Source organism: Patagioenas fasciata, chromosome 11 (genome assembly GCF_037038585.1).
Source record: "Patagioenas fasciata isolate bPatFas1 chromosome 11, bPatFas1.hap1, whole genome shotgun sequence".
Lineage (NCBI taxonomy): Eukaryota > Metazoa > Chordata > Aves > Columbiformes > Columbidae > Patagioenas > Patagioenas fasciata.
In genome coordinates, this window is record NC_092530.1 from 17,075,605 (window position 1) to 17,096,912 (window position 21,308).

General features: G+C 39.7%; 1 protein-coding gene across 3 annotated transcripts; it reads right to left on the minus strand.

Moving 5' to 3' along the window:
* Positions 1-2,765: 2,765 nt before the first annotated feature.
* On the minus strand, positions 2,766-21,009 carry ZNF711 (zinc finger protein 711). 3 transcript variants are annotated; one of them, XM_071813482.1, is made up of 9 exons: positions 20,847-21,009; positions 17,551-17,655; positions 15,591-16,121; positions 9,572-9,730; positions 8,924-9,070; positions 8,189-8,326; positions 6,819-6,866; positions 6,203-6,238; positions 2,766-5,624 (listed from the first exon to the last, which is right to left on the minus strand). In XM_071813482.1, exons 2-9 carry the CDS (start codon positions 17,627-17,629, stop codon positions 4,447-4,449), a joined length of 2,316 nt encoding a protein of 771 aa, XP_071669583.1. In that variant the 5' UTR covers positions 17,630-17,655; positions 20,847-21,009; the 3' UTR covers positions 2,766-4,446. The 3 variants fall into 3 exon arrangements, with proteins under 3 accessions (XP_071669583.1, XP_065702746.1, XP_071669582.1); XM_065846674.2 differs by having other exon boundaries at positions 6,095-6,238; XM_071813481.1 differs by lacking the exon at positions 20,847-21,009 and adding an exon at positions 19,190-19,275 and having other exon boundaries at positions 6,095-6,238.
* Between the last annotated feature and the right edge of the window lie 299 nt (positions 21,010-21,308).

A 21,308-nucleotide genomic window follows, 5' to 3' on the forward strand; every position in this document is an offset into this window, starting at 1 on the left:
TGTTTGTACCTGAAGAGCCGGGGTGAAACCTGCTCCCCGCGCTGCTGCAGCGGGTCCAGCCTGCGGGTTCAGAGCCAGAGTCAGTTTGCACCATCAAACCACAATCACTTCAGCCTTGCGCTACACAAAAGGGTTTTAGTTTGTTAAAAATTAAATATTCTCATTTGAATGAGGAGTGCCTTCCCCTCTGAAATCAGTAATTATTAGATTCTAAAATAATCTCATTTCTGTGTAGCAGTTAGAAATAAGGTACATATGCACAGAGTTAACATACTAATGTCACAGAACAGTGTTAAAGTGTATTCTGTCCCAATACATAATTTCAATTATGCTGTCATCTAATGACTTTTCACCTTTGGTGACCTAAATGATAAAAAGAGAAAGAACACATTAATTTAAAGCCATGGCACCGTCACCTGTGCAGAACTGTTACCCTGTTTGAAGGAGACGCAAAATACTTGGCTGACTTACCCTGGGCTTGGCCACGATCTCAGTGGGCTGGACTGGTGGAAGATCACAAACCGCTCCGACAGGCTGCGAACAGCAGGTACACAAGTTACTTGAAGAGATGGGGAACAAAAATACTTTACAAAAAAAAAGCGCCCAGTTTGCTCATTCCAGAAGCCAGGTGTCAATACGGTGCTGTGTGGCACGGATCAGCTTTGCTGAGGCTCGTTCCTGTATTTTCAGACTCGTACGCTGTCAGTGCTACAGAGCTGTTGTAACAACACATTTTACCCACAGATAACACATAGCAATAGGTACGTGTCAAAAACCTGAATCAGAGATGAAGCATAATGGTCATTTGGGGCTGTGTTTGATTTCAAACTGGATTTATTTTAAAAGCAGATTTAGTATTTTTTTAATTATAAAAGCACATCTTATTTGCTGTAGTCTCATCTATTGGTTCTGTTGAACTGAAACTGATTCAGCTAACAATTGCTGGAGCTGGTTATAGTTTCTCATTTACTCATCTCTCTAAATCCCCATTACCACCCCAATTACAAACAGCATACATTAGAGAATTTTTCACCTCAATTTCGGGTAGGTCCACTGCGACTTCTACACATTTTTTTTAAGAACAAATTAGAAAAATCAAAGACAGCATTTACTTCACATATTTACAACAATCTACTTACTGCCCTACTGTCTTTACCAGTAGTTCCGTTAACAAAACTCTCACTGCCTGAGCAGATCTGACAGTGTGAGGAGGTTCTTGTTCTTACACTGAAGAGAGGAGAAAATCGTCCTCTGGTTTCTACTCCTGACTCTTCCACACAACTCAGTACACCATACAGAACAGTTTCTCTGCCTCAGCTGTAAAATAAAAGCCCAATGCAGCCCTGGTTCCTAAGTTACCAACAGCTCCAGCATTCCTTCAGAAGAGCCGCCAGAGCCTTTGAACCTGACATCAAGGCACCTCACCTGCACCTCGCGAGCACTCCGCTGAGGCTCTTCCGCATTTTCTCTCTCAATTTCATTACCTTCAATTGTTGGCATTTGAAACCTGAAAAAAAAAATACAGATGGTGATCAAGACATGAATCATTTTTAACTGCTCCTGGCTTTCAGGGAGTTCTTAGTCTGTCTTTCAAAAATGCAGTAAACAAATCCAATGTTTTAGATCCACCCTTCCATGTGTCTGTGAAACTCGCTGCTTGCTCAAGCACCCACGAGTGTTTGTACGTGACGCCCGGCCCAGCAGGAGCGGGCAGAGCAGGAACCCGAGGGTGCAGAGCGGCGCTGAGCTCCGGGCAGCGAGCGGCGTCCCGCACGGCCCTGGGCCGAGGGCAACGCTCCAGAGCAGCAGCTCCAAACCTCACACCACTGGCTCAAACACCAGCTGCCCAGAAGTTTAATTTCTGCCATTTCTAGCCCCCACATCCTGTTCTGTGCTCCACAGCAACAGGGGATTGAATCTTTCCACAAATTTTGCTGTTAATAAAATGTGTGAAATACTCACGTACCTGATTATTCCATCTGTGAGGTGGGAAACTGAGCCTGCACAGATGTCAGAGAGTCAGAAATGATCGTCTTCAGTCTGCTATGAGGAAACTCCTTCAGTCTATGTATTCAATATAATGTTCAGGAATAAAGCATTAAAACAGTCAACAAAACACAACTTCAATCTATTAAGATTTTTTTTTAATTCTACAGCTGCCTCCTCTAATTGCTGAGCATACAAAAACAGTAGGATACACAATAAAACAGATTAATAGATTGATGTCTGCATCGTTTCTGGTTTTTAGTACAAAACCTTCAAGTTCACTGGCTAAAAGCCCATGGGAAATCCTTGACAAAGGGTTCATTTAATACTGCACTCCAAGTTTGTAGTTATTACTGATATCATAATTCAAGTGTTCAAAAAGAGAGGGAAATTAAGACAACAATATTTTTAGTATTTCATTTTGCAGGCTGTTCTTATTACACAGATAAAAAGACAAAACCTACCTGGCTTTTCCCAAAATATGTGAGAAGTTTTATGTTCTCTTTACTTAAAGGAAAAAATTTGAAAGAATGTTAGTATAATATTTGATAATTATTTCAGAAATAGGCACAAATACATTACCTGTAACTTTAAAGGGTTAGGCAAATAAAAACCCAATACTCTCACCCCAACAGTCTGATAAACACACCTCAAGTTACCTGTTTACCTGAAATGTTATTACATATTAATTAGTGAATAATGCAATGAAAAATCTTAGGCAAATTCATGCAGAATGAGACCTTCCTAAACACCATAAATGAAAAGCAAACTCCAAAAAATTTGGAGTGCAAGAGATGCGTTTTATTGTATGCCCGTTACGATGAGTAACACATTTAGAAATAATAATCCCACATAACAGTGACAGTCTTATTTTACAGCGTGTACATCATTTTTACAGCCACATAAAACACGTATTTTTCTAAGAGATTTCCCAAATTTAACTTTCTGAAGTTTAGAAATATAAAAAAAAATTTATTCTCAAAGAACTGATTCTCATCTGGTGCAAAAACAAAACATGAACATTATCTGAAACACAAAGCCACAATATAGCATGAAGTTACAATTTATCATGTGAACAGCTGTGTGCAAACATGAAGCAACTAAAAAAGTAAAAAATACACATTATATGCATAACATTTATGAACAGGTTTTTCATTAAATAGCCCTAGACCAGCTTGTTATATTAAGCGCCATTTGTTTTGCAGCATGCTAACACAAAGCTCGGTTTAAAGGGATGCATATTTTAAATGTATACACTGTAAACTCAAGATCCACCTCCAAACTCTAGTGGCAGCATGTTTTTCTGGTTAAATACTGCATATATACTTTCTTACAGATTGAAAATGCACGTTTATAGCATGGTATAGACTTTTTTTTAAAGAATTGATTAAAAGGTGCAATTGTATGTCTATATTGAAAATTTCATATTAGGTGGTAGGACGATAATAGTCATACCTGTTAAGAATACTGCCCTAAGGAACTTCTAAGTACTCTGAATTTTAATTAAAAAACCCCTACATTTTTCAACTTTGTTTTAAATATTCTCTTTAGAGAAGATTTTAAAGTAACGAGAAAAAGAATTAGTGTTGAGTCACAACACTATGAGCTGCATTCATTTTATCCTTAAAAACAAGACAGTCAAATTCAAAGTTCACTTTGTTATATGTGCCATACTGAACAACATTCAACTGTAGGTTCAGATAAAAAAGGGAAATTATATACATAGACATCTTAAATCCTAGCACCAGAACACCACCTTTGAGATCATAACGTAATGCTGTGTTTTAAACATCAGATCCTGCAATAAAATAGGTTAGCAGCTTTGAAAACCACAAAAAAAATTCTTGTTGGACCTCAACTAATAAAGGAAACAAAAAAGTTTCCTAATGAAATGTTAAAAAAAAAAAACAAAGAGCAAAATCAAAACAACAAAACCCAAGACAATCCCCCCAAATCTGACCAGTTCTGGAATTTAACTTCCAGGCACAATTTAAAAACGTTATGATCAAGTGACTGACTAAGACTCTCAAACTGCACATGCAGTCAGACTTGGTTGCCTTTGCAAACAATCCCACCATATACCTGACCTGTTTTTATATTGGAGACAAGTGCTGTTACGGACACAATGGGTAACACAATCCACTTCCTTTTGTCTTCTACAGCTTAACAACGTGTAATACTATTGATCTGAAGACATTCATCCATCGTTCTGCAAATTTAAGACATTCATCCATCCTTCTGCATTCTCTAGTGCTCTTTAGGTTCTGATAAGCAACAATCATAGGGCTATGAGATCCCTGTCAACCCTAATACTTTTAAGACTTTTAATACAAAGAATGTAAAGTTATGATTTAATATCAAGCTTTGAAACCAGGAGAAACAGTTCATGAGATTTTTTTTTTTTTTGTCCCCAATTAGCATATCACAGTTTCTAAATTGCTTCCTTCTGGAGATCATTTATTACATTATGGCCTCTTTGTGGTGCCTCATTATATGCTGATTTTTTTCAGAAGGTCTACGGAATCCCTTTTTGCAATACTCACACCTATGTGGATAGTCTTTTGTGTGTATTGATATTACGTGTCGTTTAAAGCCTGACGCATCCGTCGTGCTATATTCACAATACTGGCACTGATAAACTTTTCTTCCACTGTGGGTCTTCATGTGCTTCTTAAGTTCATTCTGTTGCCTAAATCCTCTTTTACATCTTTTGCACTTAAAAGGCAGGTCCTTGGTGTGAACTGAGAGGATATGCCCACTAAGTACAAAGGGATCTGATGTTTTAAAGTCACAGTGTCTACACTGATGTATCTTTTTACCTTTATGGGTCTCACTATGCTTTTTGAGCTCCGACGGACGATGGAAGCCTTTTTCACATACCTCGCATTTGTGAGGGAAATCCTTTGTGTGAACCGAAATAATGTGTCGCTTCAGGTCACTTGAGTTAGTGCTCTTATGGTCACAGTGTGGACACTGGTGAGTCTTATGCCCTTGAAATAATTCCATGTGCTGCTGCAGTTCTTTTTCGTCTGTAAACGCCTGGGGACAGTGCTCACATTTAAAGGGCAGATCAGTCCCGTGTTTGGTTTTGATGTGAGTTTTCAGGTTGGACTGATCGGCACACCTGAAGGCGCAGTGCTGGCACTGGTACGGCTTCTCCCCCGTGTGCGTCCTCATGTGCTTCTTCAGCTCCGATGGGTGCCGGAATCCCTTCCCGCACTCCACGCACACGTGAGGGAAGTTCTTGCTGTGAACCGCGAGCAGGTGTCTGTTGAGCAGCCCCTGCTCTGCAGTTTCATAGTCACAATATTTGCACTTGTGCAGCTTGGGCTCCTTGTCCCTCAGAATTAGTTTATTAGAACTCAGGGGGCTCGCTTCTCTGTATCTTCTTGTATATTCTGTAAACTCATGGGTTTTATCAACTTTGTTTATAAGTTTATGGCTTTCCAGGTGATTGTGGAAACTTACTTTTTTGTTAGTTGTAAAGTCGCAGTCTGTGCACTGGTATTTCTTCTTAATCATATGATCTGGATGATTCTTCATGTGCCTTTTCAAGAATCCTCTGGATTTAAATTTTTTCCCACAAATATGACAAGGGTAAACTGTTAAGGGCTGTCCGTCAGGACCTATTATAACAGCTGTTTTTAAACAAACAAAAACAAGTTATGAAGGAAACAAATTTACCCATTCAGAAGTTTTAAATCAGCCAACTGCTGTTCAGATTCATGCACTTACACTTGCAGCAGACAGAGAATGGTTCAGTAGTTTAAAAACAACCAATCCACAGCACCTATAGTTTATATAGCTTTGTTTTAGAAACTGCTCAAACAGATCAGTAATATCATCTGTGCAGTGAATATATCCATGCTTACTTTTTAATAGCTTGCAAAATCCCAACGAATTGCATCAGGCCTAAGCGAACTGACTTTGAATAGCAGAAATTATGACATTTTCTATACACAGAATTGGAGGGGGGAAGGACACAGGAAATTCGCAAATCACCATTTAGATTTTTCAATTCTGCACCAGCTTTAAAAAAATAAAAAAAAGGAATAGTACAGGAGTAAGTGCCACTCCGTGACAATAAGCATCACCGCACAGTGTTTACCTGTTTGCCATTGCCTGGCCTCTCCTCTCCTCCTTTTCTTGGTTTTTTGTTTTAGCACTCTATTAGTGCTAATGCTATCACAAATCTGCAGGTATTGTGTTGCATTACCGTTTTTGTTTTCTAATCGTGTATCCAAGTTATTTCCTAGAAACAAAAATTAGACACCATAAAAACCTTAAACAACGCTTTTCTTTGGGACTGATGACTGGAATTGCACAGCAGCCTATCTACTTTAAAAAAAAACCAACATTGACCATTCCTCTACAAGGAATATATGTATAAAAAAAGAGTGCCAATATAAAGCACTATCTATCTCTTTGCTGGCAAAAGTCTAGAATGTCATTGTTTAAACATTAATTAATTTTCAAATATATTCCTTGATTTCTCATACTTCTCAAGACATTATTTTCTTATCGGCTATGCTGGCTGTTTCCTTTGATGTAACTTGGTTTCAGTTCTTAACAATCGCATTCTCTCTTTTCTGACTACAAAATTATATTAAAAAACTGGCAGATCCTCCCAACTTTCCCACCCCCTCTGCATGCCTACAACACATCTGGAATTGTTTCATTTCAAAAGAGAAAGACTGTGGAGTCCTTCAATTTATACATTATGGGTAATTTTTTGCATTCACTGATCAGGAGAACTGACAAATAAATGTATATACTTTTGAAGACAGAAAGTCAGTTTTAATGCTGTACCAAGGACAGTCACATGTTCTTACCTGCCGCTTGACCATCTTCGTATCTTCTGGGTAGCCTTCTTTCATCTCCTGCAGAAAATGGTATTTTAATCATTATAAATTGAAATTATTTTTATAAGTGATGGGTTTGAAAGTCTGATAATGAGAGAAAGCTAACTTAGCTAGTAACTAACAGCTTAACTCTATCCAAACTGAGACGTGCAGCTCACAATCACTTCAGTATTTTGCAATTATGAGCCCCAGGAAATAAAATCACATCTTTGTGGCAGTTAATATCCACTAAAGCTGTGTCTGCATGCTTACCACGCTGACTTCCCTGTTCCTCAGAATTAATACCCCTGTTTCTGCAAACTTTTAACCTCATCAATAACCTTCAATACCAATGGAGAAATGAGGTTATCTGAAATCCACAATTTGCTCTTGGGATTGAAGTCCTTTATCTTTCTGGAGAACTGGCAGATAAGATGACTTACACCTTACCAGTCGCTCCGCACTACACAGTTCTGGCAGATGGAGAAGACTCTCTGGTTCTAAACCCAACGATCAGCCCAACTACTATGCTCAGAAATATTACACCCATGAATTTCAACTGACTAATGTAAACTATGGATGACCTGATACCCTCTTAATATACAACTAACATGTCAAAATCTGAGAAAATAATAAATATGAAAGAAAAGAATATTCAGAATTCGCAATGTATCCTGATAAGACACTTCTACTATTTGAAGCATGGCTGCAGAGAACAGATTGCCTTTTTTTTTGTTTGTTTCTAATCTGAAAGACTAACAGGCTTAAAAAAGTTACATAAAGTGAAATTATTAGGAACGTGTTTACACATTTATTCCTACTATTCCCTTTTTAAAGTTTCTTCCCCTTCCTCCCAGCTAATGTAAAATACTTAAGGCCATGCTTGTTTTTTGTAAAATCTTCAACAGCCAACTTAAACAACTATTAAACCCCACACATTCTGTAAATCTCAGCCAGAATCAAGAGCAGAGTAAGAATTCTTTAAACAGCTTTCCTTCCTACTTCATCAAACCCAACACCGAGCAATTCGTTCATTGTATGCAAGACAATCAACTACTAATCTCTGTTTGACGGGTCAGTATTGGAAAAAAAACACCAACATAAACATGGAATTGTTTTCTTCATCTTGAACTCCAAAAAACCTATGGACCTTATCTGTAAAAGGTCATGAATTATGCCAAATCACTTTTCACATCGCTTAATCAACTCCACTAACTGACACTGCTAAAAGATCACAGGAGCTGCTTCCAGACCCCCAGGGAAAGGTGAGAGATTATCATGTTTGCACAGAGATTCTGGAAGACAGATTAGGGAGAAAATAAAGGAAAGGATTTTCAGAAAACAGGGATACAGATTCCTACCGTAGGCAGCAGCCCAAGCAACAGGGACAAAAGTTTTGTTCACGCCAGAGTCTTCAAGCTGCGTGTCTGGAAGTGATGCAGCTTCTTCTTCACCTACAATAACTTCCATATAAACTTCATCTGCTATTTCAGCACAGCCTGGATTAAAGGAGAATAATACATCTTTAATTGTATTCTGCTCATCCTAATTTCTCCTTCATTTAATCTGCTCTCACACTGACTGATACCCATTACAAATTACTTTTTTTCCTTTGGCATTTAGAACCACCCCCTCCCTTAGGGGATCATTTTTTATTCAGAAATTCCTTAAACAGAGAAAACACATATCGAAAATATAAATAAACAAAAACCACAACATAAATTCAAATATACAAACTTATAAGTTAACAACTGACAATATTATCTGCCACTTTGCCAGAAAGCTGATTAAACAAGGCACTTCACGGTAGGAAAACAGAAAAATGAGAAACTTGACTAACCTCATTAACTTCATCCATGGACATGTTAAGTTTAATATAAATAATGAAATTATTGCATATGGTATGCACAAAGTGCATTTATCCACATCACTTTAAAATAATTATAGCCTGCTCTTTATTTTTAGGGAAGATGAGCTTAGTTTTCTACTACTTCAGGCTGAAGAATCCTTCAGAAAAATTAAAGAAGTCCTTGAATATGATGTTTATATTGTTGTACAAAACTGCATGAGAAACAAATGTTTCTTATTATGCTTACTAATATCTTCATCTTCCTGAGAAGAGTCCTTAACAGCCATGTAAACCATTTTTTCTCGCTGCATTCTACCGACACCTCCTTGTTCAATGACTCCAGCTACGGGATGCCCGTTGTGAAAATCACTCTCTGTGACAATTTCTGTCCCACCTTTAATGAAAAGAAGTTAAACACATTAAGTAAGCGTAAAAAAAGCCACTGGTAAGATTAATTGCAGATTTAAGTATTTTTTTCTTATTTACAACAAAGCTATTTCGTAAAACTCCAACTAAATGTTTTGACATCCATGACTGTCATAAAATTATGCAAGTTTGATATTCTGGCAACCGAGTGAAGGACTTGAGTAACAGGCTCCAAAATCTACACTGTATCACACTGCAAAAGATGTCAGAGAAAAGGAACAGCTGAAAAACAGCTGCAGACACCCCAGCACTTCTACATTTGGGCTTTGGTTGCCTGAAAATAAATACTGCTATTCAAAAGAGAACTTGAGACTGATATACAGCCAGTATTTACCACGTACGGGCAGCCTCCATAACTGTCACATTCTACAAAATGTTGCAGTCAGTGGAATACATGAAATTAAGAACAAACAGAAAGACCCTGAAATACTTCAGACTATTGAAAGAATTCACAGAATTTTAAAAGTACCTATTTCGACATCATCTTCAGCCTCAGCTTTAAATATGTACACTTTGATAACTTCTGAACCAAACCCGTCATCTTTAGCAACATCGTCGTTTGTCACCTCAGTACTAATTTTCAAGGGAGTGCTTCCTATATGGTCCAATTTTTCTCCAACATCATCCACTGTAAAGATAGGAGAACAAAGATGAGATTCAAACAACTTTTTTAATAGTCGAAGTAATCAGTAGCATGATTTTCTGCACCATTATCCCCATGCACAGTAAAGGTTTATATTAATAAACAGCCTTTATAACACAGTTCATCTCAAGATACTTAACAGAGATTCCAGAAGTTCAGCACTCACTTTATTGCAAATCAGGAAACGCAGCAAGGATTAGAGAATGGAGAACACAAGAGGGAGCTTATCAAAGAGAATGCGGCAGTTGGTTACGTCTGAAACTATTACACTTAGAAAGCAAAACTGTATCAATAAGTAAAATGAAACTTTCAACCAAAAATGTTAAAAATTAACCCAGAATTGCCTGTTAAAGTCTAACAGTCCCCAAAAGTTTCACTACTCTTAAGATACTGGTGACTAAAATGTAGTAGCTGAAACTCTTCAGAAGAGTGATGACTCAGAGAACATTCCCAGTGAAAGAAGTTTGCATCAAAAATTTTACTACATCTTCCCCGGAGAAGAAATTATTATTTTATCCACATGAAAACATATGAATTGATGAAGATTACTGTGAAATATACAGCTCAAACGATACAGTGAAAAGTCCAACTACTACTATGTGAAAACAACTACTTATTCTTCACGTACGCAACACAGTCACTCTGCTTATCTGGCCTATATATTCAAAATGCTCATTTTATTTATCCAACAAAAATTACATTCAAACTATTAAAAAAAGTGTAGAAGTAACACTATTTTGGTAAAAAGGGTATTCACACAGCTGTCTATATATACACCCAAATTCCCAATAGGGAGGCCACTGGACTTTCGTGACATACGTACTGCCAGACACTTCTCAGTGGATAAAATGAGCTCCTGTGCAACAGCCACCACAGACCTGGGCAGTGCTAAACACCCATCGCTGTCCTCTGAATAGAGCAATTCCACAAAACGTAGCAAAATCTGTATTTAATACAATAATGGAAGGTGCAATTTACTGCATACCTAAAGAAATATGTGCATACTAGGACAGGATTCCACGGAAATGCCTGTCCAAGTAACGCCACTTTCCATCCCCACCATGAGGAACTTGACCTCTGTTACGCAAATCTTAAACTGCATCAGAAAAGTACACAAGTAATTGAGGACAAAACTACAGCAGCACAGACCAGAAAGCCCCAGCAGAGGAGCTGCCCTATCCCTTGGACACTCCAGTTTACAGCATCAGGTTATTAGTACACCCTTATATCCAGTATGGGAGTGTTGCTGCATCTGCTAACTCAAATTTTTCATGCTACCAGAAATATGTTATTAGAAGAGAGGATTGAGCATTAACAGGAGAAGGGAAGACATTACAAGATACCTATCTCGGTGAAAGTATTCGCATACATTTAGTATGTCTTCATTTTTGGAAGACCATTTTCTTTTCTGCGTGGCTTTTAACATTTATAAAAGTTTCTTATCCATACTTTTCAAAATGATACGCATACATTTAATTTTTGCACAATGAACATTTCCACTGCATGCGTGAGTCTCTGAAGGAGGTAACTAATAGGACAAGGCAGGAGTCATTATATGTACAGTTTTATGACCAGACACGCCGCCAAAACCCAGAAATAATATTTAAAGGTTGGGTGGAAGAAATCACTAACTGTAAGCTGTTACTATAACTTTAGAAGTGGTAAGCAGTAGTAAAGTTATTTTCAAATCTGCAACTCAAGTATCATCAACTGTTTCTAAACTCATAGATTTTATAAACATAGTCCAGTATCAGTTTAATATAGTAATTATTTCCACACTAGAAGGTTATTTAACAACAGCAACTTCCTACTAAACAGTGGAGTAATCACATACATGTGATAAGTCTTTTTACAGCACAAATTTCCAATTATTTAACTAGTATTGGGTGACAGTGACCGTAAACAACTATATATCTAGGGAAATAAGAATAAATACACAATTTTAGATTAGTTGCTTTAACTAATCATTTGGAATCAACTGCAATATAACAAAGATTACATGAACTAAAAGAAAGATACATTTTTCACTTTTTATAAGAATATTTTCAGCCAAAATTAAGTAAAATACATAATACAGCATGTATGCTCACATGCTCCATTTTACCATTTCAAGTAAAGCCTCCAAATCTTTAATATCCTTTAAAAAAATAGGGAGCCCTGTCTTAGAGGGGCAAACTCATTATTTTTAAAATTAGTGGTTACTCCCACACCATTAACCATCCTGTGTAACGACCTTCAGTCTGTACAATTTAAGCAAAAGTAATGGAAATGCATCAGGAAACCTGTGTATCCAGGGCCTCTGGAATCACTTTTCTAAACAACGAAAAGCAAAATGTAACAAAATTGGAAAAATATAAACTGGATTGGGAAAATGACAGTGCTATAGATTGCCATTTTTAAAATGTTGCCTTTTGTTTCAAATACCGCAGCAACAAAAGACACTGAATCAGCAACTGCTATTGCTTAAATTGCTGTCTTATATGAAGTAAATTTCATGGTTCCAATCAGTTTTTTAAATATGTTTAGGTAAGGGGAAAACAATCAACACAGCAGGACAGGTAATCTTTGTGGAGTTCCAAAGTATTCGGCCTTTTTTTAAAAAATAGTGAAAATATTCTGTTCTCTAAGTACAATGACTTCAATCACAGACCGCTAACACACCAGTGCTACATTATCTGATGAATTTGCCCAGCAGTAGTTCCCAGGAACAGGAATGCTTACTTTATGTCTATGAAATATGAAAGTGTCTTCCAGATCTGACTCATCTACCAGAAATACCACATATTATTATCTCATCACTTACAATTAACTGAAAAAACACAACAGAGAACCTTTATAAATACATGCTGAATCCTCCTGAATAAACAAGGTTTAAAGGAAAACTCAGCACACTTCCAACTTGAAACTTACCCCTCTTGGCTGTTTTCAGGTGTGTGATGTCCAGATTCACCGTGGATTGCCAGCTCCCAATTCATGTGATGCCTCAGCCCGCGCTATGCTGGTGATATCACACCCACCAGAGGAGCCCACAGGGATAACACCAGGGCAAGAGAAGTCCCGTGGTTTTACAGTTTCTCATCTTTTTCTAATGTCCGATATACTTATTTTATATCCCGCAGGTTACAGTATAGGAGTATTACTATTCAAACGTTGAGCAAAGACTACTGTAAGATACTACAAAGGCGGCGGCGGGGGCACGGTACCTTACCCTAGGCCAGCTCCAGCTGTTCGCTGTGGGTGTGGGGTCACCAGCATAGTGCATGCAGGGCCAGCGCAGGGATCGGGGGCTGGCAATCCGCCGGGGCTCTGAATATCGCAAACCTGAAAAACAAAAAAGGGCAGGCGTTCAGTAACACGGGTGCCAACTCCTCCCTGGCAACACGGGATGTACTGCTCAGCATCTGCCCACCTCGCTAGGAGATGGGTTGGATTCAGCATCACACCATATACATTAGTTTCGTATTAGTTTCCTTTTTAACAGGTCCCTTTTAATCAGGCCTTCTGGTGTGTGTTATAAACGTACCAAAAAAAGACTTCTAAGTCTTATGCTTGTAAGGCTGATTTTAAAAAGCTGAACTCGTCTGCACTGAGATAGTGGAGTGGCAATAATCTTCTAGTGCAAATCTCCAACTACAAAATCATAAGCAGCTAGTTTATACAACTACCAAGACAAACATTATTTTCCAAATAGTGTTTACACAAAAATATAATTACCAATAGCGTATAAAATATCTACACAAGAATTTAATCTCAAAGTGGTGAAAAATCACCTTTCAGTATATTTAAACCATAACTCCCAACAAAACAGTAAGATAAGTTAAAATTCCACACTCAGCTCAGCTTCACACCCTAAAATGTAGTATTTTAGAAGTTCCCAAAATGTGTTCCACATGTTTTCCCAACAGGCATTATCTGTCACTTTATGTCCCATCTTTTTAGATGCTAAATATGTTGAGATTCTTTAAAACTATCATTACATTATAAAAAAATTAAACAGTCCTATACATGAACCCCAAAATAAATACCATAAAATTAAAAATATTTACTGAACATTTAATTTTAAAATATATGTAAATATAATGGGTTTTAAACTCCTTGATAAACTGAGGCATTTATCTATTCTGCACAGCAGATTATCTTCATAAACATACAAATTTAAGGCTAATTTAAAACCACTACACAAACCCCACAAAGAAACAAAATTCCTAAGACTGAATCATTTTTTCTGAAAAAAATGGATAGCAGATACTTTGTTGGTTCAAGCTGGCATAACAGCCTCAAAACTTAGAAGAGGCAAGAGACTTAGTTTGTCTAAAATGATTACTTAAAATTCTAGATTAACAGTGCAGCTTCCAACTCTGATTACTCTGCACATCATGATTATACAGATATAAAAACCTAATTTGCTGAGAACCAGGTCTCAAACTGGCTTTGAAACACTGCAAAAGCCACTGGTAGGCTTGAGGGCACCTACCCAAACTACAAACAGATCAGCCACAGCTGTCTGGCCTAAGTGCCGCACTCATCGTTAACAACCACACTTATCTACCAGAGAAGGAATTCCAAAGATGACTTTACTTACAATTACAAAGGTGCAGTTGGAAATACCGCAGTTACAGAATACAACTCATCGTAAGTACTCTGTCAGAAAGGAGGAATTTTTTCAGTGAAACAACTGACTGTAAGAACGGTGTTCCTTTATTTACAAACACACAGAAATTTTTATGTTGTAGGTCTAATTTGGTTTTGGACTGAGGTTTTTTCGGTTCTTTTTCAAAAAAACCTTTTTGACTTCTATTAGTAATATATGGCATTGCAGTAATGACAGAATGATGAAAAAAACCCATTACTGGATATTGAATACCAAAAAAATATTTTGCATAAGGGACATAAATGCTACAAAATATTGGAATCATTATAATCTCTAATCAGACATGTCCTCTGCTTTGAAACTTTTAATAAATGCAGCTTGCTGTGAACAGACTGACACTTTGACACACTTGGTATTGCCATTTTTTTTAACATACTGCTTCTGACTAAGTAAATTCTGCTTTGACCTACTCACATTTCAATAATTAATTTGGAGAAGTCAAAAATCTCAAATGAACTCTCATACATTTTATCCAATTTGCGTAACAGTAACAAGTGGTATCTTGAGTATAATTTAACCGCCAAAGAAACAGTCTGCCTAAGGCCCTGTCAGTAGCTCTCACTTAACAAGCAGTATAGGACCATATAGTTTCCACAGAGTTGAATGTGTGGAAACTGAAATGGGAGGCCAGTGTTAAAAGGAACAACCAACCTCTTAATGTCAAGTTTAGTCCAGAACAGCACAACATACAAAACAATGCCTATTATAATTTTTAGTAGAACTAAACAAACAATATTTTGTGGATACAGAAGAGAAAACTTCAGGAGTCAGATATCTTAAAAACCTATTTCTTTGTTGGATTCTTCTGAGTAAACCCGCTCTTTTCACACCAATCTACATATCATGGTAACACACCTGCATATTTTTAAAAAAGTACTATACTCAAAATATGTGGAATGTTTAACTTCCCAACATGTATTTCTTAATTTTCAGGAATATCTAATTTCAGAAACACAAAAATACATAATCATTCACTGAACAGCATGAATGTCATTCTCTTTGTTGCTGTATCAGCGATAACGCACTTCTTATCTAGAAAACCCAAATCCCGACACCAAGAATTAACAGGGCAACAGATACTACTGAGAGTTCCAGTGCAGAAGGCAGCAGGAGTCCAGCTAGAATAACTTCTGCCCACTAGACCACTTCTACTTCAGGTAATCTCCTGTTCGTATCTACCTTTGTTTCACTTACAAGATATCATTAAGTAGTCTTCAGATGTGCTTTTGCCGTCATCATCGTCTTCTGTTTTTATAGTCACCGTGGAGCCGGGAACAGTACCAGCTGCTTGGATGACTGCTTCAGAATCAGAGTTCGTCACAAGAACTTCTTCTGAAACCATTGTAGGCGAGTTGGCTCCTGACCCAGAGTCTTGCACCACGTGCTCCAAATGTCCATCAGGACCCGTAACCAGGTCAGCCACAAACACCTGATCAGGAACTTGAACTGTTTCTGTTATTAGATCAGAAGTCAAAACATGATCACTGGTATCTAAAGCTTCTTCGATAGCAACATCAGCTTCCAAAACGGAATCAGGAACAATTACACCTTCTGTCACAACATCAGTTTCAGTGATGATGTCTGGTCCTTGGACAACTTCAGCTGCCAAGCCATGATCGAGAGTTATTCCGTCATCAGTAACAACATCAGACACCAGGACAGCTTCGGGGACTGAGACAACAATGTGGTCTCCGTCAATATGAGCAGTGCCAGCCATTCCAGCCACTGTGAAACAATTATGAATGAGGAGAAAAAAGTTAAAAATTATTGCACTGGCAATTAGTTTACCTAAGGAATGGAATAATTGTATAGATAAGTATGTACAAATCTGTTACTTCTCAACAATCCACATTTTGTATTTCACCCAATAAAGACTACTCAAAGCAGCCGGCATTCCTTAAACTGAGAAAAATAAAACATCCCACTTCTTTAAGTCATAATGCGGAGTTTGCCCCAATTTTAGGTTTTACAATGCTGCTATGTTAAAAACTCAAGGCCAGTTTGCAATTTCATTGTTTAGTTCCAGCTAGAAAACGTTTGCTTACAGCAGCAATTTGCACCTTCACAGAATTCCTGCATGATACTGTGTGGTAACAATACATTAATCACTGTTACAATGAAAGAACTCTCACCCTTTAGACTGCATGGGCCTTGATTAAAATGTAAAAACAGTTGTATGCAATATTTATAGCACAATTTCCAACAACTTGCCACATTGCAAGGAATTGCTAGAAGCAGAAACCTGTTTTTCATTAACAGACTTGACTGGCCAGTCACATTTGCAAACTATTTTTCTAAACATTAAAAAGAACACACAGTGAATTATTTTAACACGCACATAAACAGCAGTTTTAATCTCAATGAACAGAAGACTCACGGTTCTCATCAGAACAAAAAAAAAGTTATTCACTACTGTACTGCAAATGCAATTATTTTGGTACACTCTGAGGGATATTAATTCATGCTAGAACAAAGACATGGCCTTTCTCAAAACTTGAGAAGGTAATCTCCTGACACAATGCACAGAGACACAAAAAGAAAAAAGTGGAGATTTCTTGCTGTACTTTCTCTAAACCCTCAAAATTGCTGAGGTTATTTATTATTGCCACCAAACGGAACACTATTAATTTAAAAAAAATTAAAAATAATCAATTTAGAACATATATTATTACATCAATACAGACTGATGTTCTCGAGGGACTTCTAAGCACATGCAAACGCACAGATTTAGCTAAATCTGTAAACTGTTGTCTATGTAATGAGTCATCTGTTGTTCCCACCTCATGTACTGAAATACCCTATAGGAAAACTGGAGACAGTGACCCCAGGCAATCACACAGAAGCTGGGGTGCTGTTTACATCCTGTCCTGGATGGTATTTCCATCTCCTATATGTTGGAGATGAAACAACTAGTCCATGTGACTTCAAGCAGAAGCAAGTGCACCACAAAACCACTCAACTCCAGACAACATTTGATGTCTCATCTGGAGCACTTGGGCCACAGACTTAAACTACTTTTTTTTTTTTTAGAATGATTTCAGTATTTTGGAAAAAGCGACTATTTCGAGATCAGCAACCAAAGTATACAAAGACATATTATACACCACCTTAAATTTGTTTTTATTTATTAATGTTTAATAATGAAAACGTTTACCAAAATCCTGCATAATCATAGTGTGAGGCATTTTGGATTCTTGTGTTTGTAATCCAAGACTTCCACCACCTGGATCCATATTCAGCTAAGTTCATTCACAAATAACTGCAATAAAAGCAAAATCAGAATTTATATTGAATACTGTTATTGTGTTGATTTGCTGTACCAGATGAATACGTCACACTGATAAAGACAGAGATTTATCTGAAACTTCAAGAAAAAAGCATGCAGTACATCATATTATTCACTTTATTATTTTATGCTTTTATGAAGCCAACTTCTAACAATGTTTCCATCCATAAGCAGACCTACAGTAGTCAAAAGAATTACATGAGTGAAACCAAACAACGAAACAGATCTTGGTCATGTTTTTTTAATGGAAATCTTTGGCTACTGCCTTGCCTAGAACAGAGGAACAGACTTCAGCATTACTTGATTTCTAGGAGCAACAAGCACAAGAAATGCCTAAATCTTCAACTTCCCCACTCTACTTACAGGTAACTTCCTATCTCAAAGCAGAAACTTCGCATTAAACAACCTGTAGCTGCTTGTAGAAGCAAGAAATACATGTTGGACATGATTGAGAATATCGATTTTTCAGATTCTTTCACAATTTTCTAGCTATCAGATATTTCAAAATAAATTTCAATGTGCAAATGCAATTGAACATTATATTTAATTATAGGTAAGTTTTGAAACAGCTGCACAGTGCACCGAATTTAAGAGAACTGAAGTGCCAAAGCTGATTTTCTTTTCCAGTGGCTGCAGGTGAACTCCTCTGTATTATTAAAAAAGTTTGACAAAAGGCCTCGTGGAAAATTGAATCAGCCCTCAGTTAATCTGAATGCACAGTGCAAGCTTTACCTCTCAATTCCCTTCCTTCTCTGTGTATTCAGAAGAAAAATACTGTGAAAATGCTCCATTAGCCAATAAGATAATATCAGTGAATATTCTATTAATATTATCGATTTAAAAAAAAAAATAAATTACAGCATACTATCCTGTACCAGAAAGGAATACATTATGACCAATCTCAAAATGAACAACTTCATGAAACCTAAACTGAAACTGCCAGAGAAGTGTCTCAAGGCTAAAGTTTTAAAATACGTGTCTATCTGCTATTGTTTTCCTTTTCTGAAAAACATAGTTCTCACTCTAAGCAGCTTCAGGAGAAGGTTGACTTTAACCTATTTCAGTTCTTTATGCCAAAGCTCTTCCTTAGACAAGGCTCAGCTGAGACCAAGCAGTGAAATTTAGAGTAAAAAAAAGGCATACATGTCTGTCTCCACGCAGGAACAGTACTGTAAATGGTATTTTTAAGAATCAAAGATAGGTAGTCCCAAACTGCCAACCACTAAGATGACTTATTTTTAATAACAATGCTCAATTAAAAAACTGGTTGAGGCCCAGGCCCTTAGAAACATCATTCTGTGTATATAAATTGGTTTATTCTCAGCTTAGCCTTCACATAAAAACAGCATCATAAAAAAGAATAAATATTTTAATTTTATTTGAGAAAGCTTTCAGAAAACATCCTAAATTGAGAGATCTTCAGCGAAGTATTTTGAAGAGGGGGGCAAAATAGGAAAGTCTCGGCACTTCTACCCTTTCCAGGAGAAAAAGGGTTTCACTTTCGTACCTAGAGGTACAAGGAAGCTCTCATTCGACATGCTGGCTTCTGGCCATTGTTGTCATATTTAAAACTTCTATAACACAGAAAAAAAATATTTATACAAAATGCCAATTACAACTTACTAAATCTACATAAAGACCATGTCTTGAATACACTTTGTTATATCTTAATCAGTGTGGTCTTTCAAATGCAAAGCATCCCCTTGAGTTTACACATCCTTAAGCACCCCTTTAAAATAGTGAATTTCTTTTAAATAATATTGAAGTCTTGTTTACATAAAGTAAAACAAAACACAACATCACGCTTTGCCAGGTTTTTCAAACACTGGTAAGCTGCGTATGACACTTCAGTTAAACCAAAAGGACCAAGCTCAGATATAGAGTAATGTGACACAATAAATCAGCTTATATGTAATCGAAAAATCAAACCAGATGTTTTCTAATTATCTCTTAACATTCAAGTTCAATAAAAACACAAGAGAATTATCCTCCACTCAAGATACTTCAGTTTTTTGTTGGTTGTTTTTTTTTTTTTTTCCCCGTGTGATTTTTAATGCAGGAACCAATAGAAATTCAATGAGAAAATCCTACTTGGGCAGAGATTTTAAGCAGAAGAGGCCACTTCATAAACTGATGTGCAGCCCTCTGCAGAAGAAGACTGGGTATTAAAAGGTCAAATATCCACCTTAAAGTGTCCTGTTGCGGTCACCTATAAAAGCATCTGCACGCTATATCCGTTTAAAATAACGGAGACAAAACCAACGGATGACGTTTTGCCTTACAGCCCGAAACGCGCTTAAAGCTTTTAAATAAATAAATAAAATGGACAAATTCACATCTAGATTTGACAGCCCCGGCGGTAACAAAACGTCCCGTCAGAAAACCCGCGGCCGGGGAAGGGGCGACACCCGCGGAACGGCCCCGGGCTCGGGGCTGCGCGGCGCGACCGGCCCCACGCGCGTGCTCGCGGAGCGGGCGCGCCGCCGGGCGGCGGGAGCGTGGCGGGGCGGGCGGGCGGGGCCGCGGAGCCGGCCGGGCAGCCCCGCGCGGAGCCTCCCCCGCCCGCTTGACTCAGCCAGAAAGCGGCCGGCAGCGGCCCCGGCCGCCCCATCCCCGGGGCTGGGCGACGCCCGCCGCGGACAGGCGGAGGAGGGGCGGGGGCGCGGAGACAAAGGACCCGCAGAGCGGCCAGGAGATGCCGCCCGCAGCGGGGGCGCAGGAACCGGACCGCCGCACCCTGCGGCCTTCCCTCGGGGCAGCTGCCCCGCCTGCGCGTCCTGGGCCGACGCCAGGCTCCTGCCCCGCGGCCCGAGTGTCCCGCGGTGGCCGGGGAGGCGGGGATAACCCCTGTCCCGGCGGCGCGACGGCCCGCGGAGCCGCAGCCTTCCCCGCCCCGCCGGCCGACATCTTGTTTTCCGCCATTTTCTGGCCGCCCGAAAAGGCCCCTCAGCCGCAGAGCCCGCTGGCGACGCCCGCCCGCGCCCGCCCGGCGCGGCAGCAGCCGTTGGCGGCCGAGTCCCGCCGACCCGCTGAGCGGCAGCCCCGGCCGGGCCCGCCGGTGGCCGCGGCGGCGCTGGCAGGCCTCGGGCGCGGCCTGCGGTGAGGCCTAGCCGCTTCCATTGTCCCCATCCCACCGCCGGCCCGGCTCCGACGCCTCGGCTCACCTGTGCGGGTCCCCGCGCCGGGCGGCCGCTCCGGGGCCCGGGTGCGGGGGGCGGCTCGGCCCGCAGGACTGCTCCGCCGCGGCCTGGCATTCGGGGCCGCCGGGCCCGGGCCTGCACCAATCACAGCCTGGGCCGGGCGGCGGGGCGCGAGCGCGCGCGGCCTGCTCCCCTCCCCCCGCCGCCCGCCGGCCTCGCGGCGGCCGCCGCACGTCAGCGCGCGCCGAGCAGGCGCACCCGCCGCGCCGAGGCCGCTGCCCGCGCGCCGCCGAGCGCGCGTGTGCGCGGGAGGGGCAGAGCCGACCGCCCCCCCCCTCCCCCCCCCGCTGCCGCCCCCGCCCCGGTCACAGCTTGGCTGGTTCGGGCAGGGCCGGCAGGTGACCCCACGGGCTCTGCCGGGAAAAAGACAAGGAACGGGGGCTGTCCGCGTGCGGGGGGCACCGGGTGTCGCCGTAGGGGTGGCGG